The 18,332-nt window shown below is 43.0% G+C and overlaps 1 protein-coding gene across 1 annotated transcript in view; it reads left to right on the top strand.

Annotated features, from left to right (window-relative positions):
* The first annotated feature begins 4,224 nt into the window (after positions 1–4,224).
* tshz1 (teashirt zinc finger homeobox 1) overlaps positions 4,225–18,332 on the top strand; it is a 30,684-nt gene continuing 16,576 nt past the window's right edge. The window contains exons 1-2 of the mRNA XM_076754809.1: positions 4,225–4,453; positions 4,609–5,233. Coding sequence (XP_076610924.1) covers positions 5,194–5,233 — 40 coding nt within the window. The 5' untranslated portion in view covers positions 4,225–4,453; positions 4,609–5,193. The remainder of the gene's footprint in view (positions 4,454–4,608; positions 5,234–18,332) is intronic.

Here is an 18,332-nt window from a genome sequence, read left to right as displayed (position 1 = left end):
AGAGGAGCCCATACCTTTTGACATCCGAGGCTTATGGCAGCAAAATAGCTCGGGTGGTTAGCCACAGGCCAAATTCTGCAGTGCAACGTTAATTATTTATGAATATTAAAAGGTGGGCATTAAATTCTTAGTTTATGTCATCGTGATTTTTGTTGATATACTTTGCGATATAATACAAAACGTGTCCTTAAACACAACTGAAACCTGAATAAAGCATGGTGGGATCTTTAAAGGATGGTAATCTGTCTACTTTTTCAGGACAGAAACTTCACTGCAGAGCAAACAGTTCCACTAAAACTGCTTTTCAGCTTGTTTACCGGTGTCCAACACGCACGCTAAATGAATTAAATCATGCTACAGTGTGCAGCTCTGACACACAGTTTATATCATTTTAGTCTGGAACCAGTTCTGCCTGAAAAGAGAGAGGATCATGTGACGCTGATGATGAAACTGGGGAGGAGAGAGACGGAAAAGACAAAGAGGAAGAAACAGGAATAGGCGATTAAAGTAATAATTATGGAGGTGAGTGTTTCTGGACATTTTTAAAGCTGCAGATTTTTGGTGCCGCCCGTGACTTGTGTGAAGGATTTCAACAAAATGTGAACACACAAACCTCAAGGTGCCATGACTTTAACTTTATTTAGTTATTTATTTTTTAAAAACTGCTCGTTAGATGTTACAGATATTTTCCAGAATTGTTTAGATAAAAGTATAGCTCAGTTGAAAATGTATTTCTGGAGGTTCATGTAAGAAATGTGGCTAACAGTTGATTAACATACAGTACATGCTGACATGAACAACAATTAGAACTGACGTGTACATTTCATTAATGATGTTTCTCACTCACTATAAAACTCATGTATGAATAATTGCTTATTGGTGGCATCATCCGATCTTTTGTTTTAATCCTACATGTGAACTGCTCAAAAAAGTGTGTTTTTTTGGTCCGATCTGTTCATGAGAGGATCAGCTTTTTCAAACAAGGTCCCTCACCTGACTTGACAACCTGCAGGACTCTTCTGCCTCGCGATCCAGTAACTCTTCTAAACAGCTTCTTTTTAGATGGTAATGTCAAACCTAGAAAAAAAAAGAGACAGAGACAAAGGAAAGTAGAGGATAATGTATGTAAATATACATGACGACTACATGGATGTTCTCACCCGCTCTGAGGGGAGTATCATCTCACAGAAGAGAAGGAAACAGGACGACATGTCATCACGCTGTCACTGTGCCTCAGTATGTGGATGAGGGGCTTCATGTGTACAAGTTGGGGGTGGTGGGGAAACAACTGTTTGTGTGTTGGGCTTTTGTCATACATGCACATGGACATGGGTGGTTGCATCAGGCGTAGTGTAGCTGCTGTAGCAAGCAATTTGGATCATGAAGTCCTGAGCATGTGAGGCTGGCTGTTGGAGAAATCCATACATAGAGTGTGCATCGAACATGTCTACATATTCATCTTAGGTCATAGGTGTAAGAGAGAGTGGTGCAAATTCACAAATTACGTATTTCTAATCTCATCTGTAAAGTTCAAATAATATCTGTAACTTAGAGTGAGGAGCAGTGCCATTGGATAGAAATCCTTTTAAAATAAAAGCCCAACTGTTGACTGTGTGTGCGTGTGCACGTGCATGTGTGTTTTAACAGGTCCTCAGTCACAAATACTCATCAACTGGCACACATGGAAATAAATGTGTATAGAACCTGTGTTTATGGCTTCTACAGAAATTAGGAACAAAGAAGAAAAGAGAAAGAAAGGAAGTGAAAGATACCATAAGAGACAGAAGGAACACTGAAAGAAAAATCCTGCAAAGACCAAAAAAATTGATTGGAATAACAGAAAACTTTCTCGTCTCTTGTTCTGAGAGATTCTCGCTCCTGCACAGAGGTTTCGTTGCTGAGACAGTTCCTACCCCTGCCTCTTGCACCACATGTCCCCCCCTGCTGGCCCTGGATCAGATCCTGCACAAGCTTCTTTACTGTGTTTGTGCCCCCTGAAAACCTTCATCCTTCACAGCAAGAAAGGATGCTTTCCTCACTGAACTAACACCAAAGACTAAAACTTAAACATGAGTAATGTCTGGTTTATATTTTTTCTCAATTTTTAATTTTCCTGAATAAACATAACTTTATTCAAACAAATGAGCAAACACTTTGTGTTTCTTATTCTGCTGTATTGTTCTGAATCACTAAAACTAGTAAAATACACTGTGTAATAAAAACTATTAGCTTCACTCTGAAGCTGTTTGTTCCATCTGCATCCATTTTAGCCAGCCTCTTCATGTTTTTCTTTTGTTGACGAATATCTACCTTTCTAAACACACTCACACTGGATTTACCTCACAAGTCCAAGCCCTTCATATTCATATTGTCCATTATTTCAAATGAGCCAACATGAGCTACAACAGTAGGCGTCAAAGTTAGAGCTAAACCTTGGTTTTCATGTGATATTTACAGCTTCTTTAACACGGTTTAAATGTGTGTAAAGCATCTTTAAGACAAGGAGCAATCATGTGTGAGCTGCAGCTCTCTGTCTGTCTGTCCATCTGCCTGTCCGCTCACTTTGAGATGGAAATATTAGTGACGTAAGTCGGCTCCATCAATCAGCGGGCAGGCCGCCTTGACAGACAGGGATAGACAGATGTTGGGGCGGTACTTGGTATTTCTTTTACCACATTACTGGCGACCTCAGACACCTTCCCTGCGCAGATTATCTTTTTTTTTTTTTTTTTAGCAGGCAGGCAGGCAGTGGCTCAAAAATACCCAGCGTAAAGACGCAGAAATCTTCCGTGGAGCCTCACTGCCGTGCGTAATAAGGATGAGACGCTGTCCGCTGTGGAAACGTGTGGTTGGAGGGGTAAATTGAGAAACTCACCCGAATCAGTTAAACCAGGGATGGCTGGAAGGTTTGCAGAAAGTTTGTAATCCAGTTTCTTGTAAACGATCCGGTCGCAGCCCGAGCTGGAGCCGGAGGAGCTCGGTGAACGGGGTCCTGGAGTCCTGTGGCTGGCCGCAGACGGAAAGAGAGCGCATCCAGTCTGAGCTGAGCCAGTTCTCCTGCCATCCCAGTTATGTTGTGATTATCACCGCACCCTCTTAACACTCAGTAATAAAATAAAAAACAACTTTAGACTTTTTTCCTTCCCTCTCTTCCCTCTCCTCTCCAGCAGGTCTTGCAGTAAACGGATATATCATGCGGTCTCATTTGAGATAACATTAGCCTAGTTGTGTGCCCTTTATAAACACTTTATGGTGGATAATAGTTAGGATGGAGTGTAGGCTATTAATGGAGCCTCTTGTGGATTCAGAGCCCCTCCCCTTCAGCAGAAGCCTCGCTAAAAAGGTGTAACGAATCGATCCGCAGCCTCCTTTGTCCCACTAAAGAGGTCACGGAAAATATCCACGTTTGAGCAAACTTTAAAAACAGAGCAAAGAGCTGATCCACCGCACACAAGTGCATCTCCTTATTTTTATTCAGTTTGGAGCTGGAGCGTAGGGAAAATGAGCAGGGGGTGTCATAAAATATCATAAAAGGAAAAACTTGATATAATGTCCAGTGCGTAGTCCAGATTTCAAACCCCAGTGTTTTTGTGAATTTCTGGTGATTGATGTCTCAGGGTAAAATCCCAATAATCAGTCCAGCCTGATTTTGCTGAGCTCGTAGCAAAGATTATCCTCCTTGTTTAGGATCAACACAGTCTAATAGGTTTATTGGTTGATTTTTTAGCATGCAGATCTGTTTTTTTATTTATTTATTTACATATTTTTTTTGCAAATTGAAAGGCAGGATTGGACCACTGGCATTGTCGATGAAAAATATGATCGCAATCCTCCTCTCATGCCAGACCCTCACTGACTTCACACACTGTGAGATACTGTAGCAGCGACCGTTCCACCAAATCTCATGTCGAATTTAGAAATCTCTCTCACACACACGCAGGCTGCACGTCAACTTTTCTGAGGCACCTCTCATTCTGCTGTTTTAGTGCAAGTTTACAAATCGGCCACTCGCATGTTCACGCACAGGACGCGCCTCGTGCTGCGTGTGTGTGTCGGTGTGCGTGTGTGCGTGCGGGGGACAGGACGGCGTTGAAATGGAAGCCATCCCAGCGAACAATTAGAGCAGCAGATTGACAGGTGGGCTTTGACTGTCAGGGTGACGCTTGTGGAGGGGTGGAGTAAAGGAGAGGCCGGAAAGGCAGCTGGATGTGTCTGTCTATCAGTGGGAGCTGTCTGAACGCACCGCGCATCACCAATGTGCGCACATTTCACTGCGGAGAATATCCGGGGACGCTCGTCGCGCTCGTTAGAATAAATAATAGTAAATAAAAAGCAGGGAAACAATAAGCCACAGTCTGCGGCTCAGAGGGCGGGCCTGCTCGTTGTGTTTTGTGATTAGTTTCTGAGGAATTCGTCAAGTGTCCATGTTGACAATCGGAGGGACAGCGCATATGTGAGTATTTCATTATCCAGGGGGTGTTTTTCTGGGAAACGGGGTGTGAGCCGAGCGCTGCGGGCTTTCTCCGCGCACACACTTGACTGATTGACACACACCCAGCCCGGCTAACGTGTCACTCTTTCCTCTCTTTTCCTGATTTCCTGCCAAAGACCGTAGCGGAGGTCGGAGACCGGAGCTGGCACCTGGACTGACGGAGGGGGAGAAAGACTACGGCGCAGTTTGGACTCGTCTCCAAAACGCAAGAAGGGGAGCTCCGTTTTCTTGACTTTTGCCGTGAATAGAGGTATGAAATAGTCTGGTGAGGGGTGTAAACCGATTCTAATGGAAACGCGGCGAGGGGCTTCGGCAGCTGTCCGTATCCCCCTCCGCTAAGCTCGACACGGACCTTTCCGCCAGTTTTTCACCGGCCCAGCCTGCGATGAGTTTCAGTGATCGGCAGAAGTTAACGGATGAGCCCCCTTATGCTTTAAATTACCTATAATCTTCATTTTCTCACCGGGCATACCCACTATAAAACGATCAGCAGAGATTAAACCTCCACTTGCATCGATTAAGAAAAAAAAAAAAGACTTCTTCACCCCTGCGAGGGATCTACACTTTAATTCTGTCATCCCGCCGAAGAACTGAGGAAACGCTGCTGGCTTTGATTTCCTCCCGTTGCATCGGTTTCCTCTCCAGCTTGTCCGCTATTTTGATCTCTGCATGAAAAGTCAAGCGGAAAGTCTTGCAGCAGCATGCCGAGGAGAAAGCAGCAAGCACCGCGGCGGTCAGCAGGTAAGCCCCGGCTCTTCCAACAAACACCCCCCCTCCGCCCCCCTCCCATCAGAAACACACACATACACACTCTTTATCCCCCCCACAGTCATGATAAATATGCAGGAATCAGACTCGTATGCAGACAAGTTGAGGCAGCAGTGCGTAGGCCTGGTGCAGGACACCACAGGCACAACAGTGTGGAGCAAAGCAAACGTCAGGTTCATTCTGCCTGTGTGCGTAGTTTTCCAGCAGCCCATAATAAGTTAATTTCGGCTAATCTTAAGGCATGTTTGACTGGCAACAGCATTGTTTCATTCACACAGCCACGCTTCCATGCCAATCCTGCCTGTGAGGAATGAATGCGCTCAGTTGCACTTCAGTTTCAGCGCTTTAAAGCTGATCCTCCACTGGGTTGCCAGCATCCAAGTTCTCCAAACAAAGCTCATCTTATCTCATTTTTACAGGCTAACGTGTTTGATGTGTTGGTGCCAGAAGAAAGAAAGAAAGAGAGAGAGAAAGAGAAGTGGCGTATTTTCAGCTTGTGTTCCGCTCTGGGATTGCCATCCTTGATTTGATGCTTGATTGATCGCCTGTCATGCGACTGCCTTTGATCTATTCATTCCTGATAAACATCAGTAAATCATTCACCATAGAGACACGCATGCGCCCGGCAGCTGGACTCTCTCAAAGGATAACTTTTTGCCCCCGCCGAGGAGCAAAGAAAAGACAAATTGAAAGAAAAGTTCTCAGGCGGGATAAATACTTTGCGATTAACACCCGAGGGGGAGGGAACAAGGGAGGAGGGGTGCTGGGGCGTAGCGAGATCACAGGGAAGCGTCTCCTGCAGAAATAGCCCTAAAAACAGTGCAGGTTGAAGTGGGGAGGTTACCTCTCACTTCAAGCTCTTGACCTGACCTCTGTGTTCATCTCTTAGAAAAAGGAAGTAGATGTTTGTCCATCTAACACCAGACATGACTACAAGAGGGACAAATGAGGAGGTAAAGTGTGTCAAATCACCACCGGGTAGCACAGATTCGCTGTGTGGATCAAAATTGGAATTTTATTGATACCATGTGATATAAAAATCCAGTTTGGTAACTTTCTGTTATCACATAAGATGTTAATAGTGTGAATTCAAGTATTTCGGCGTGTTTCAGATGAGTCTGCAATAATACCAATTTAACAAGCATTTCATCAAAAGTAAACAATTCCACATTTTCAGAGAAATTCTCCGCCACTATTCCCGCCTCCACCCCCACATACTGCCCTTCGACAGTGGTGCCTACATGTTGTCATTAAGTTGACCAGACGTGAACTGTTCTGAGAGAGAATCGCACGTTTGCCTGAATCCATTTGATGTCCCTGGGAGATGTGTGTGATTGACATGCATTTTCAAATGACGGGGGGGCTCGAGGAGCCTTTGAAGTTGGTGCAGTAATGACCAAAGCCGAATAAAACAGCTGTAGAATGTTAAGCAGGCGGTGGAAATGTGAGGTTAAGCAGACTTAATCAAGGTTGTGACAGAAAGACTTTGAACTCGGTGGGGCTGTAATTTCTAATTGACGCGAGGCTTTAGTGATGGATGGAGAGAAATGTGTTTGAAGAGGCTGCCTGCACGCTCAAAATGAATGGTGTCGGTTTAGACCTCTGACGCAAATAGTGGTGAAATCCCCAAAAGAGAGCGTTAAAAAAAAAAAAAAGTGTTGCTTTTCCTGTTTTCCGGCCTCTTCTGGTCATTCAGCCGAGCTCTGAAGTGGCCCCATTCCGGCTCAGCTTTTGAATATTGATTTAATTGTCTGCTTTTGTGACAGACGCATACATCACAGGCGGGAATGGTCAATCCCAGCTTGGCAGACTTTGTCTCTGCATTATTTCCAGTGCATGACATATGGTCAATCCACAAACTTCAACCCCTCTACTGATGCGTGTGTGCGTGTGTGTGACTGCTTCCTCTGCGAAATGGTCGACACACCTATAAGCGCGAGGCTATTTTTTACAATGCATTACTAGATATTTCCACAACCTCTATTTGTCACTTTGGAGTTGCACCGAAACAAAATGTTGCATACAGTCCTCAGAGAGAGAGGCTTCAATGGCTCTTTGTATGCCATTTCAAATGGGCTCTGTTTCATCAGTCACAGTGATGATTTTAGACCCTGTAATGGCGCTGTACCCTATCTAGTTTATGACCAGTGACAATACATCAGTGTTCGTTCATTTGGAACCGCATTACTGCATCTGTTAGCTTTGGCAGTTGAGTTCAGTGCGGTGCAATTTGAGCAGCAGAGACTTTTGCTGCAGTCATTTGTCGTCATTTTCAGGTTTTTCTCTTTTTTTTTTTTGGTCTCTGCTCACTGAAGTGCAGTTGTGTTGAGGTATTTCTCACAGGAGCTCAAGCAATAAATGAAAGGTAAACAATGCAGTAATATCAGCTAATTATGATGAGAATAATGATGTCAGAGGAGGTGAAAACGTGAAGAGTATTGAGACTCTGAGCGAGCTTTGTTTCTCTTCTCACTGTTATGAATTTTACATGTTTGACTCATGTTAATCACTTCAGTTTACGACAGCAGCGCAGTGTAAAACTTGTGTCACTGTGCCAGTGTTGCCTTTGATTATGTGCAATTTAAGTTAGTGCTGAAGCGGCGAGTTGATCGACAAAAAAATTTACCACCGACAATTTTGCCAATGAATCGTTTGCATCAGTGTTCATTAGCATTCTCTGTTTCTAGCTTCTCAGATGTGAGGATCTGCTGCTTTTCTCTGTTTAATCTCATCATGAATTGCATGTTTTCATTTTTTGGACTGCTGGTCCAACAAAACAAGCAATTTGAAGACATTGCCTTGGGGTGTGGGAACTTTAAAAACACATTTTTCAGTATTTTGTGGCGTTTTATGGAGTAGTTGTTGATCCAAAAACGGTCGTTGCAGCCCTAATGGAAGTGCTGTGATAAATGGTTTAATAGCACGAAATCGGCTATAGACCTAACCAGCACCTATTCTTATCACTGTTTAAAGAACAAACTGTGGATGGCATCTGATTGTTGGCATTAGTAGCATTATCGTCCTACACAGTGTATGGCCACATACTGTACACATTAGATTAGATGGCTGGTAATTAGTTTAATTAGTGAATGTGAGATATTGTACGGAAGAAATACAAAGAAGCCATAATTCCGTACTTGACTTGACGCTGAGGTCACACGTTTGATCGCAGTTGGAAAATTAATGGTGTTGTTGCACGTCTTGCTCTTGCTTTTAGTTTGCCTGCCACAGTATCTTAAATCAAACACTGTCACTCCAAGTAATGAATCTGTCAACTAATCATTCAGCATGTCAGTGTGATTACAGTGCCACACTGTCTTAAATTTATTCCACAGGAGTTAAAAAGGTCTAGTTGCCAAAAAAAAACAAAACATTTTTTTTATTGCCTGTCCTGACACAAAAAAAACACATTTAGTGTGCCTGACTGAGACAGAGGAGAGGCGGAGCAATCCACAGTGGGATGCACCCGGACACGAGTGCACTGGATTAACATCTTTACACTCCTGCGCTGTTCTGAGATTGAATTAGTCAGAGAATCTGCATTCCACTCAGTTTCCTTTCACTCCTGGATGTTAAAAGTTTAGCAACATTTGATCCTGCGCTGGATCTCCATCTCCACTGGCAGTGTGTGGACTGACAGAATTAGTGCAGGTTGTGAGGGGAGAGACTGTTACATGCTGGGATACTGTCAAACATGACTGTGTGGAAATGTGTTCCTTCATAGCTTAAGACGGTAATTAGTTCGCCTTTGTCTGCTCTCTTGATAGAAACGTTGGCCAACCGGCTGGGTCTGGCCACTCACGCACTGATGCCGCTAATTAAAAAGTTTAGCACTCTAAACATAAATCAAGCATTCAGGATACAGTAAGAGATGCAGTTAATTTCTTTAATATGTATGATTCAGTGTGTCTCCAATAAACGAACTTCAGAGCTACGTTTTAATGATCTGTCTGTATAGCTTAGCTCAGCACATGTTTAATTAAAGCACCCTGCAACATGTCCAGATTGAAGCCACAATGAGGCGTACGCTGAAAGAACAGGATGCACAGACACTGCCTTGCCTTGTGAGCTCCTCCACTGACATCTGCCTTCGCCTCTCCTAAACAGATATACTGCCGCTATTGCTGCCTCAATGCAAAAGGAGCCTCTTAATTATGACTTGAGGGTGGGCGGGCGGGGGAGAAGTTGAGCTTCTCTTCTTACCGACGGCATCGTTAGCCGTGGTCCCTAATTATCCAGGTAGCTGACGGATCAGTGACAGGGCCCCACCGATTAATGCTTACAAATTCAGAAAGGTGTCATGCTGCCTTGATATAATCAACTCAGTGTTAGCCACTTCTCATATATGCACCCCCCCCCCCCAGTTGTTCCAGTGTAAAGTCAACAGCAGAGGTTGCTTGCAGTGTGACAAATGTGAAGCCAACACCGTGCTGGACACAAACACGCCTATAACGAGGTTATAGGTTTGGATGTACACTCTCACTATAAACAGTCACAGTATATTCAGTGCAGTTGGTTTTGATAGTTAAGGAATAGGTGTAGGTGAATATACGTGGCTTGCATTGAATGTGAAAGATTTTCTTAATACTTTCCTTCTGATCTTTCTGCAAACAGCTTTCTGGTTTGTTTGACAGAACAGGAACAAAGTTCTAAGCTGAGCAGCATTAATACATTTTGTTGTTGTTGCTTTGCATTGTATTTCCTCTGCAGAAATTTAGCTCACGGCACCTGTCAACTAAGAAGCCAGCACCTTGGAAAACTTGTGTTGGTTTTTATCGGGATGCTCCTGATAAAGTATTTAATGACATTTGTCAGGAGTTGAAGCTGCGCTGTGAGGGGGAAAAAAAAATTATGTTATTTGAAGTGAAAAGTCTGCAGATGAGAACAGAGCACGTCGGCGTGTTTGTGTGTGTTTATGTGTGTGCGTCGCTGAGCAAGACGAGGATTTTGTGCAACCCCGCGTGTGTGTATGTGAAATATTCTGATCCGGTGATAAGGTAGTGTATGTAAAGTGTCATTAACAGGTGACATTGACTGAAGGAGTCACTGGATATATTTGCTATCCCACACTCGGCTACACCCGCAGTTTCATTTGCATGTGGTGTCAGAGCCAGTAGGCCTCCAGGAAATCAAAGACACACACTAATACACACACTCGCACAACTAACGCTCTCTGTCCTCATCTTTGTGGAGGTTAAGTGACAAATGAAGATCGATGACTGCTCTTATGGAAAAGAGAGGGTCGAATTGGAAATATGTGGGAATTAGGTTCGCCAGCAGGGCGACGATGTAAAGGCATTCAGCGCCCCAGCCGCGAGGTAAAACTGTCCCAGAGCTTAATGAGGTTGAGAGGAAGCAGGAAAACCTGGGTTTTCACTCAAGCAGGACACGAGGAGCCTTGACAAAGAAGCAAAGAAAACAAGGTCATTTTTACTGGAATGAAACTCACAAGCATCCTCGCCCTTAAATACATCCTGCTTGTATTTATTGTCTCTGTCTGGTTTCCATTCACAGACATATTTTGGCTTTGATTCAAAACAGCTGCACAACAACCAGCACAATGTACAGCGGGGATGTAAAATAATAACAGGAATAATAACAAGAATGAAATCATCCGCATGAATGTCCTTGAGGGGTTTAGGGCACCGGTTGCTGATTACTGAGAGGGACACACGCACGCACGCACACACACACACACACGTTGTATTGGCAAAGTTTTCCTGCTGATTGAGTGAAACAGCCAGTTGGGTGAAAGGAGGAGAGGGTGAAATCACAGGCAGGGGTTTCTAAAATACATTCTATTGATTGATTTCTACGTTTACACTCACTTAAAACGTACTCACCCATGTATCCAACACAAACATATGGATTTCACACAGCGTATGTGATTGTGTGCCTTCGTCCTGGCCATCAGGACTCACGCACAGGGCTGCCGCTGACAATTATTTTCATTATTTACTCATTTAATCAACAATCGTTTTGTCCATAGACATCTTAAAATAGTCAAAAAATGCTTGTTTGTTTTCTAACGTCTCAAAACCAGACATAGTTTGTCAGACCAACGATCCAAAATCTAAAGATATTTCCATCGTTTTTGGAAAGAAATACATCAAATCATCAAAGCAACACGTTTGCTCTTTCTGCTTAAAAACATCATTAAAAAGATTTTCAATTCATTTTCCGATCATCAACTGATTGATTAGTTGCAGCTCCACTTCGGCATTTAACCACAACCAGTTCTTTATTTTCCACATATTAAGAAAATGCGAGTTCCAGTTATTAGACTGGGAACTGAAACTGTGCTTGAAACTGCACTCCCTGGATTATTCTCAGTATTTATGTAGGCTCTTGCAAAGAATTGTGGGCAATCAGGCGCCCAAAGTGGGCCAGCTGCATTTGCTTCTTCACACACACATTGGACTGATGGTTCCTCCAATAGTTCAGGCAGTTTAAGAGTCGGGCAAAGAAAGACAAAGGGAATCAGGCTGTGGTGTGGAGGAAGGAAAGAAAAATGCAGAAAAGAAAGGAAAAATGGCAAGTCATGATTTAAGGCAAGAAGACGGGAGGTCCAGGGTACACTCAGAGGTCAGTGTGCACTCAGGGGAGCTCCTGTCTGCACCGCCTCCAGTCTACACTCTGTTTTTTGTGTGTGTTCTGTTGCTTTCTCATATTTTTTTTCCCCACTGGCATACAGCAGTCTTGCATGTCTGTATCTCCTAAGTGTGTTTTGCATAAATGCACTTAATGTTTTTAGTTACCACTACCAGTGTAATGTCATATCTGTAGGTGCTGTGTGTGTCCTTGCATGATTGATGCGCTGTACGCCAGACAGACGCCGCTGCTGTGATCGAATTTGTCCGGAGCCAAAAAAGACTCTGATTCAGATTTAGTTTCTATGTTTTGCTCGAGTGATCTCAGAAATTACTCAGCATCCTTTTTCTCTCTCTCTCTCTTTTTTTTTTTAGTGCTGCACTTGATGTATTAGAAATTGCCACTGAGGTGGTGTTTGTTGCAGTAATCACGGTGATCATGCTGGAGATAAGCCTCGGAGAAACATGGCCACCAAAGCCGGCCCAGTGAAGTTTAAATTACTTGCGGTGCTCCTTTTTATTGAATCTTTTGCTCCCTCGTGTCGCTGATACTTGAGTCAGGAGCTCAGTCAGTTAAGCTAAGATGGAAAAACCGCCTTTGATCCACAAAGTAAACATTAAAAAGCGGTGATGAGGTGAAAGCGTTGCCATTGGAGGCCCTGTGCGACCCAGCCCTGAAGTTACTTTCTGTTAACCGGCCTTGAACATCTGGGTTGAAGCGGGCGGGTGGAGCGGGGGTGTGGGTGAGGGGAAGCAGACAACAGAGGGAGAGAAAGAGGGGCTGTGAAGAAAAGGTATTAAAAGTGACAGATGAACAGGACTTGGGTAGACGTTCTCCTGCAGCAGCTGTGACTGCTGCCATCGCTCTGACAGGTGTCAATTAAGAATTACTGCCGAAGCCCTGCAGTCATTTTTTCCTGCCCAGCTGTCTGTCTGTGCGCCTTTTTGAGAAATAACACTTTACCCTTGTCACTGCTTTAGCGCTTAGCCGCGGTCGCCCCAGAAAATGAGTGCATGGCGGGCACGCTAATCGATAACCAGTATATTAGCAATTATTTTGCCCATTGATTTATGGTGGGGCAGTGACTCCCACTGTGTTGTTGTTAGCCGCTGATTATATGTGCCTGTGCTCTACTGCAGACACGCACACTAACACATTGCTCTGCTGTTTCCAGGTAGTTATATTTCATGCTTAGAGCAAAGTACACATATGGGGACAAAACAAAACACATTTCCTTTTTGATTGTCAAAGTTTAATCCTTTAGCTTGCCTCAGGAGTTCCCCAAATAATGAAAAACAGTTTAATATCACCATATTTTCTCTTTTTCGGACAGTCAAATAATGTTCTGTTTCTGTTAAAGGATGTTGCTTTCAGTGTTTAAGCTTCGGATGCACCAATCCAGTCCATATCACGGCATATTCTGTGCTAATTAAGGTCAGGATCAGGTATTGACCGGTTTCACAGTCAATTTCATTGAAAAAATTCAAGTGTTGAAGTTGTTTTTCTGCCCTCATTTTACCTTAAATTTGGAATGAAGAAGCAGACCTTGAGTTTAGGTACTGGAATTGGTAAATGGGTGGGCCGTCTTAGTCGACTAGCAGTTATTAGTTCAAGTTATAAGTTGACTATTTGTTGCATGTTTCTATTATTCATTTAATCATTTAAATAGATCTATATTTTTGGGGGCAGCAGAAAATGATTTGAGTTCGAGGGCCTAATAATAAGCTTATAAAATACCCTTATTCCGGCACCATTCCCCGCTGGGTCTCCCCGTCCCAGCCCTGAAAATCTTAGCTGCATGGCTAACTGAGCTAACCAGCTAACGGCTGCTACAGTTTGCAGCAGACTTCCTTGTTACAAGACAAAAGGTCAGTGTCGCAACTGTTACTGATACTTTTGTTCCGGCCTTAATGACAAGCCCCAGCTCCTGAATGGAGTTTGAGGGGTTTTCTCACTGTGACTAATCACCAATTAAAACGAGGTCGAATCTTCTCATCGACTGTTAGTCGGCAGGCTAGGAAATGAGGAGAAAATGTCGGTGTATCCCTAGTTTTAGCATGTCACCCTCCCATTTACTTTTCTATTCTTTCATTTAAAACAAATGAATTGGAAAGCTCCTGTTGATCATAAAAGGAACACTATCCGAACAATATCTACGATTTGCAGGCATACTTGAAACAACTGTAGAAACTGTAACGAAGAGAAATAAGAGTCACTTCCAGGCGCTAACCACTGCAGCACTCTCTGGCTGAACATAGTGTCTCAGCAGAAATTCCATTTAGGTTCAAAACTGTAAAATTAAACCTTTATAAAGGAGACTTGCATCGATTCTTCACGCAAAACTATGAAGCAACTCTAAAACAGCCGGAGGCTTACAAAATAGAACTAATGTATTTTGTTTATATTTTGTGTTTTTGGGACTGGTGTATGGATACATGATAACTGTACACTGTTGGTGTTTTGAGTAGAAGCCCCCGTAAACATCAGGAGAACATTAACATTAATTAAACATATGCAAACTAAGCCGCAGCTTGTGGTAAAGTTCCTTTTCTTTACCTTCCCAGCCCTAAAGGGAGCCGTGGTAATGCTGTATGTCGACCAAGAAGCGGTACTGTATATTATGAAAGGCGCTGGTTTTTTATTACATGGAGACTGATAAAAGCTGGCCTCAGCATACCCAAACAGCAGTCAGTGCAAGTGGACAAAAGTCAGGGGGCGGAAATTTCTATCCCCAAAGGAGTGTTTATTTAACTGATAAGGTGGGTTGAGAAGCAATGAATATCATTTTTTTGGACACTAGTTTACTGCAGATAAGCCATCTGGGAACGGATACAGTTAACAGATGACACTCTGTCCTTGAGAGCGGACGCTGGGGAAGGTCGTGCTGCAGCCTGGTGTAGTGCCATCTCTCTTTCCTCCCCTCACCTCTTCATCTTTATCTCAGCCTACTCCCTCGCTCTCTCTCTCCTCGTTTTTTTGGGATTACTGGCCCCCTCTCTCTCCCTCCCTATAAGCCTTTTCTCATCTTCCTATCTGTCATCAATCTCTATCTTACTGACTCAATTCTCCTCTACCCTGCTCATATTTTCTTTCATCTTCCTCCCTGTCTCTCGCCCTCATCTATCGCTCTCTCACAGGATGCTCAAGAGTCAGTGAACTGGTTACAAGAACATGAACTCGACGTCTGAAAAGGAGAGCGTAATACCCTTTCAGGCCCACCGGCCTTGTTCTCATATTTCAAGAACCTTTATTTATTTATTTTTTTTTGTGTCTAATTTCAGCGACATCCTGCAGTCACACTTGTGAGTTGTAAAAAACCCTGAAAGGTCACAGGACGGCTCAGTTTTGTGTCATCTTCTTTGATGTCTAAACACATGACTGTCATGTATTTTCCAAGAGCCATTTCCATCCCCATTGAGCACACAGCTGTCCATAGAGCACGTTGCACAGGAAGAGAATCAAAGCGTATTTTGTTGTTCAGTTTTGTTTGAGCCTTTCATTCAAAGGAAACCCATTGACCACAGTTTGCTTGGGGTTACACAAAGTAATCACTTCACAGTCGTCGGCTTGATGGGCAGTTGAAAGGGGATATAATGTCTCAAGATCCCAGTCAGTTCAACAACACCACATGCTACCCACCCCTCCCCAAACAAAAAAAAAAAAAAAAATTCCTCCCAAATCTTTCCTGAGCCGCCGTGTGGTCTCAGACAGTGACAGTCACAGGGGGGTATAAGCTCAGCTCTGTCCCTCTAAGTCGTCTGTCTCCGAGAGAACAGCGGGAGGCCTCTTGTACACCCAAATGTCTCCTCTCGTCACTCAGCCCCTCACATAGCAAACCGGCACTGTCTGGCTAAGTCGCCGTGCACCTGAGCATCTGCTTCTGATCACCTGTCTGTGTTTGTGTCTCTGTCTGTCTGTTGACCCAACTGTCGGCCTGTTTACTTGTCTATCTCTGGTCCATCTGCCTCTGCGATGGTACACGTTGACAGGACTGCCATGACAGTACATCAAACTAACTAGCCTGAAAACATTTTGACATTGAATAATGTTTGTATGATAGTCTGCAGCAACGCAGAGCATTGACTGTAAATACAGTGCACCCACTAGTGGAATATAATGAACTACTTTGTACTGTTACTAATATTTTCCTTTAACTCCTCATGTAAATGATAATGTTTTCAGTTAATTAAATTTGTCTAAAAGTAAGTGTAGTTTCTGCTTATCTCCTCACTGTAAACTAAGGCTGACAACAAGTATTATAAATTTTAATATATAACCAAATTGTAAAAAGATCCACGCATTCGGAAAAAAGTAGCACCGCCACAACTTTCTGTTGTCCAGTCATTATTATAAGCGTGACGTATTTAAATCTCTGAGGTCAAAATGTCCGGTGAAAATAATGCCTGAGCTACATGTGAAAATATTCCGGCTCTTCATGCTTTCTCTGCACTCTTTCCTCGTTTGTCCAGCGCTTTGAAATGTTGCAGGACACGTGGACCAGCACCAAGTGGAAACTCTGCGCACACACCATCACGTTCTTTGATTGAAAATAAAATGTAGGTCAAGCTGAAACGTGTCAGTAATTCAGCAACATAGTATATGACATTATTTTATTTGTTGGTATGTAGATCTTTTGAAAGACGTGCATGTTGAAATAGTATATAAGTCGTAGTAGTAGTCTCTTGTTGTATTGGTTTGCTGGACATAATGCGCAGAAATAGATATTTAGATGGTTTGAACCCGTGTGGTTTCTTTAGAAGGAATAATCTAACGTCATTTTTTCCCATCATCAATGATGTCAACATATCTGTTTCCATCCTTCGCAATAAGATAACATGCTCCAAGGCTGAAGCAGTGAAAATTCACACACACTTTTAAGTGGAAAGAGTGTCGCCAATGTGCAGCGTGAGTATTCCTACAGCTTTTTCTCATCAAAGTACTTCTGTGTAGTAATAAGCCATGTAAATGTACACACATAAAATTTGACATGTAGATTCTTAAACATGTATATATTACATACTAGTTACTCCTGGAAGTAATCCTAAATAACCTCCCTGGGTGAGGAGGTGGGTTTTGTTGCCACTGAACAGAGCCAGGCTCGCTGCTTCCAGACTTTATGCTAAGCTGAACTAACCAGAAGCGTACTGTGCAGACGTGGGAGAGGCATAAATCTTATCTAACTCTCGACAGGAGAGTGAAGAAGGGTATTTCCCAAAATGTTGAACTGTTCCTTTTTTGTGTAAAATATAAGGTCAGCTCATAAAATACGATACGCTGTAGCTACAACTTTCATTCTTCTGGGCCAAACTGAAAAACCAACAACATTTTGTGCTTCCTTGTGTTGTGGCCTCCTCCTGCAATGTGTCGGCCATGTAGGGCTTCTGGATCCTGTCTGACTGGTCCATTTATGTCCATTTAGTAGTATTTGCCTCTACCTCCTACCTTGCCTTATATTTTGGGTACGGCTTGCTATTTCACCTTTGTGAAGGTCTGTGTAATATATCTGCCTTCTTGCTGAATACTTACAGTATATTTGGAGTCTGTCTGGCCTTACATTTACAGTCCAAGAATGGCCACATTCCCAGTGTGTGTGAGTCATTTCTAGGTTGAGTGTGACACACTTTTTTTTACTTAACTAATCTGTTTTTGCTCTCCATCTTCTCAGATTGTCACTTCGCTCTTTTCTCTGCCTTGCCTCATAGTTGGAGCCTCGTTCTCAGACGCCTCTGGTTTAACAATAACCACTGTCACTCTTCAGGAGTTTAGAAAGCTATGCCATACGCATTAAACTGCAAGTCCGGAGGGATAACTCAGCAACAGTATTTAGAGCAAAGATCAGCTAAAATATGCTTTACAATAACAAAAGCATACAATACTTGATCATTGATAATGTACAGTGAGGCTGCAAGTCTTTTTTTGAACATCATAATTTAAAACTATTTAAAATGAACAATGAATTTGTCGATTGTTTTGTTGAATATTTAATAAACTGTACGTCTATTAAATGTAGAAATAGTGGAAGTAGTGAAAAATGGTCATCACAACTTACTGAAGCCCAATGTGATGGCATCAAATTGCCTGTTTTGTCAGACCAACAGTCCAAAATCCAAATATATTCAGTTTGTTCAGACAGTGAATTAAGAGAAGCGGCAAATCCTCACAATTGAGAAAAATAATTCAAAAAATACAATTCGAAAATATTTCAATAAAGTATATTGCATATGAAAACAACACAACCTAATAAAGTTTAAGTTTCTTGTCAACAGGATTAACTCGTCAGTGTGAGAAACAGCGTCAGTGTCTGTGGTGAGGGTCCTGCTCTCATTCAGTGTGGACTGACTGTGAACCAGCATAATCAAGGAGCGCGCACATTTATCGAGTTACTTTATTTCATCAGAGGAGCCAGACAATGTCCGTCATGTTAGGGTCCTCTGGTGTGCACGGGGCTTTTGTCAGGGGGGAGAATGTGCACGTCGGGATT

Source organism: Chaetodon auriga, chromosome 17 (assembly GCF_051107435.1).
Source record: "Chaetodon auriga isolate fChaAug3 chromosome 17, fChaAug3.hap1, whole genome shotgun sequence".
NCBI lineage: Eukaryota > Metazoa > Chordata > Actinopteri > Chaetodontiformes > Chaetodontidae > Chaetodon > Chaetodon auriga.
This window is presented reverse-complemented; position numbering and strand designations above follow the sequence as displayed.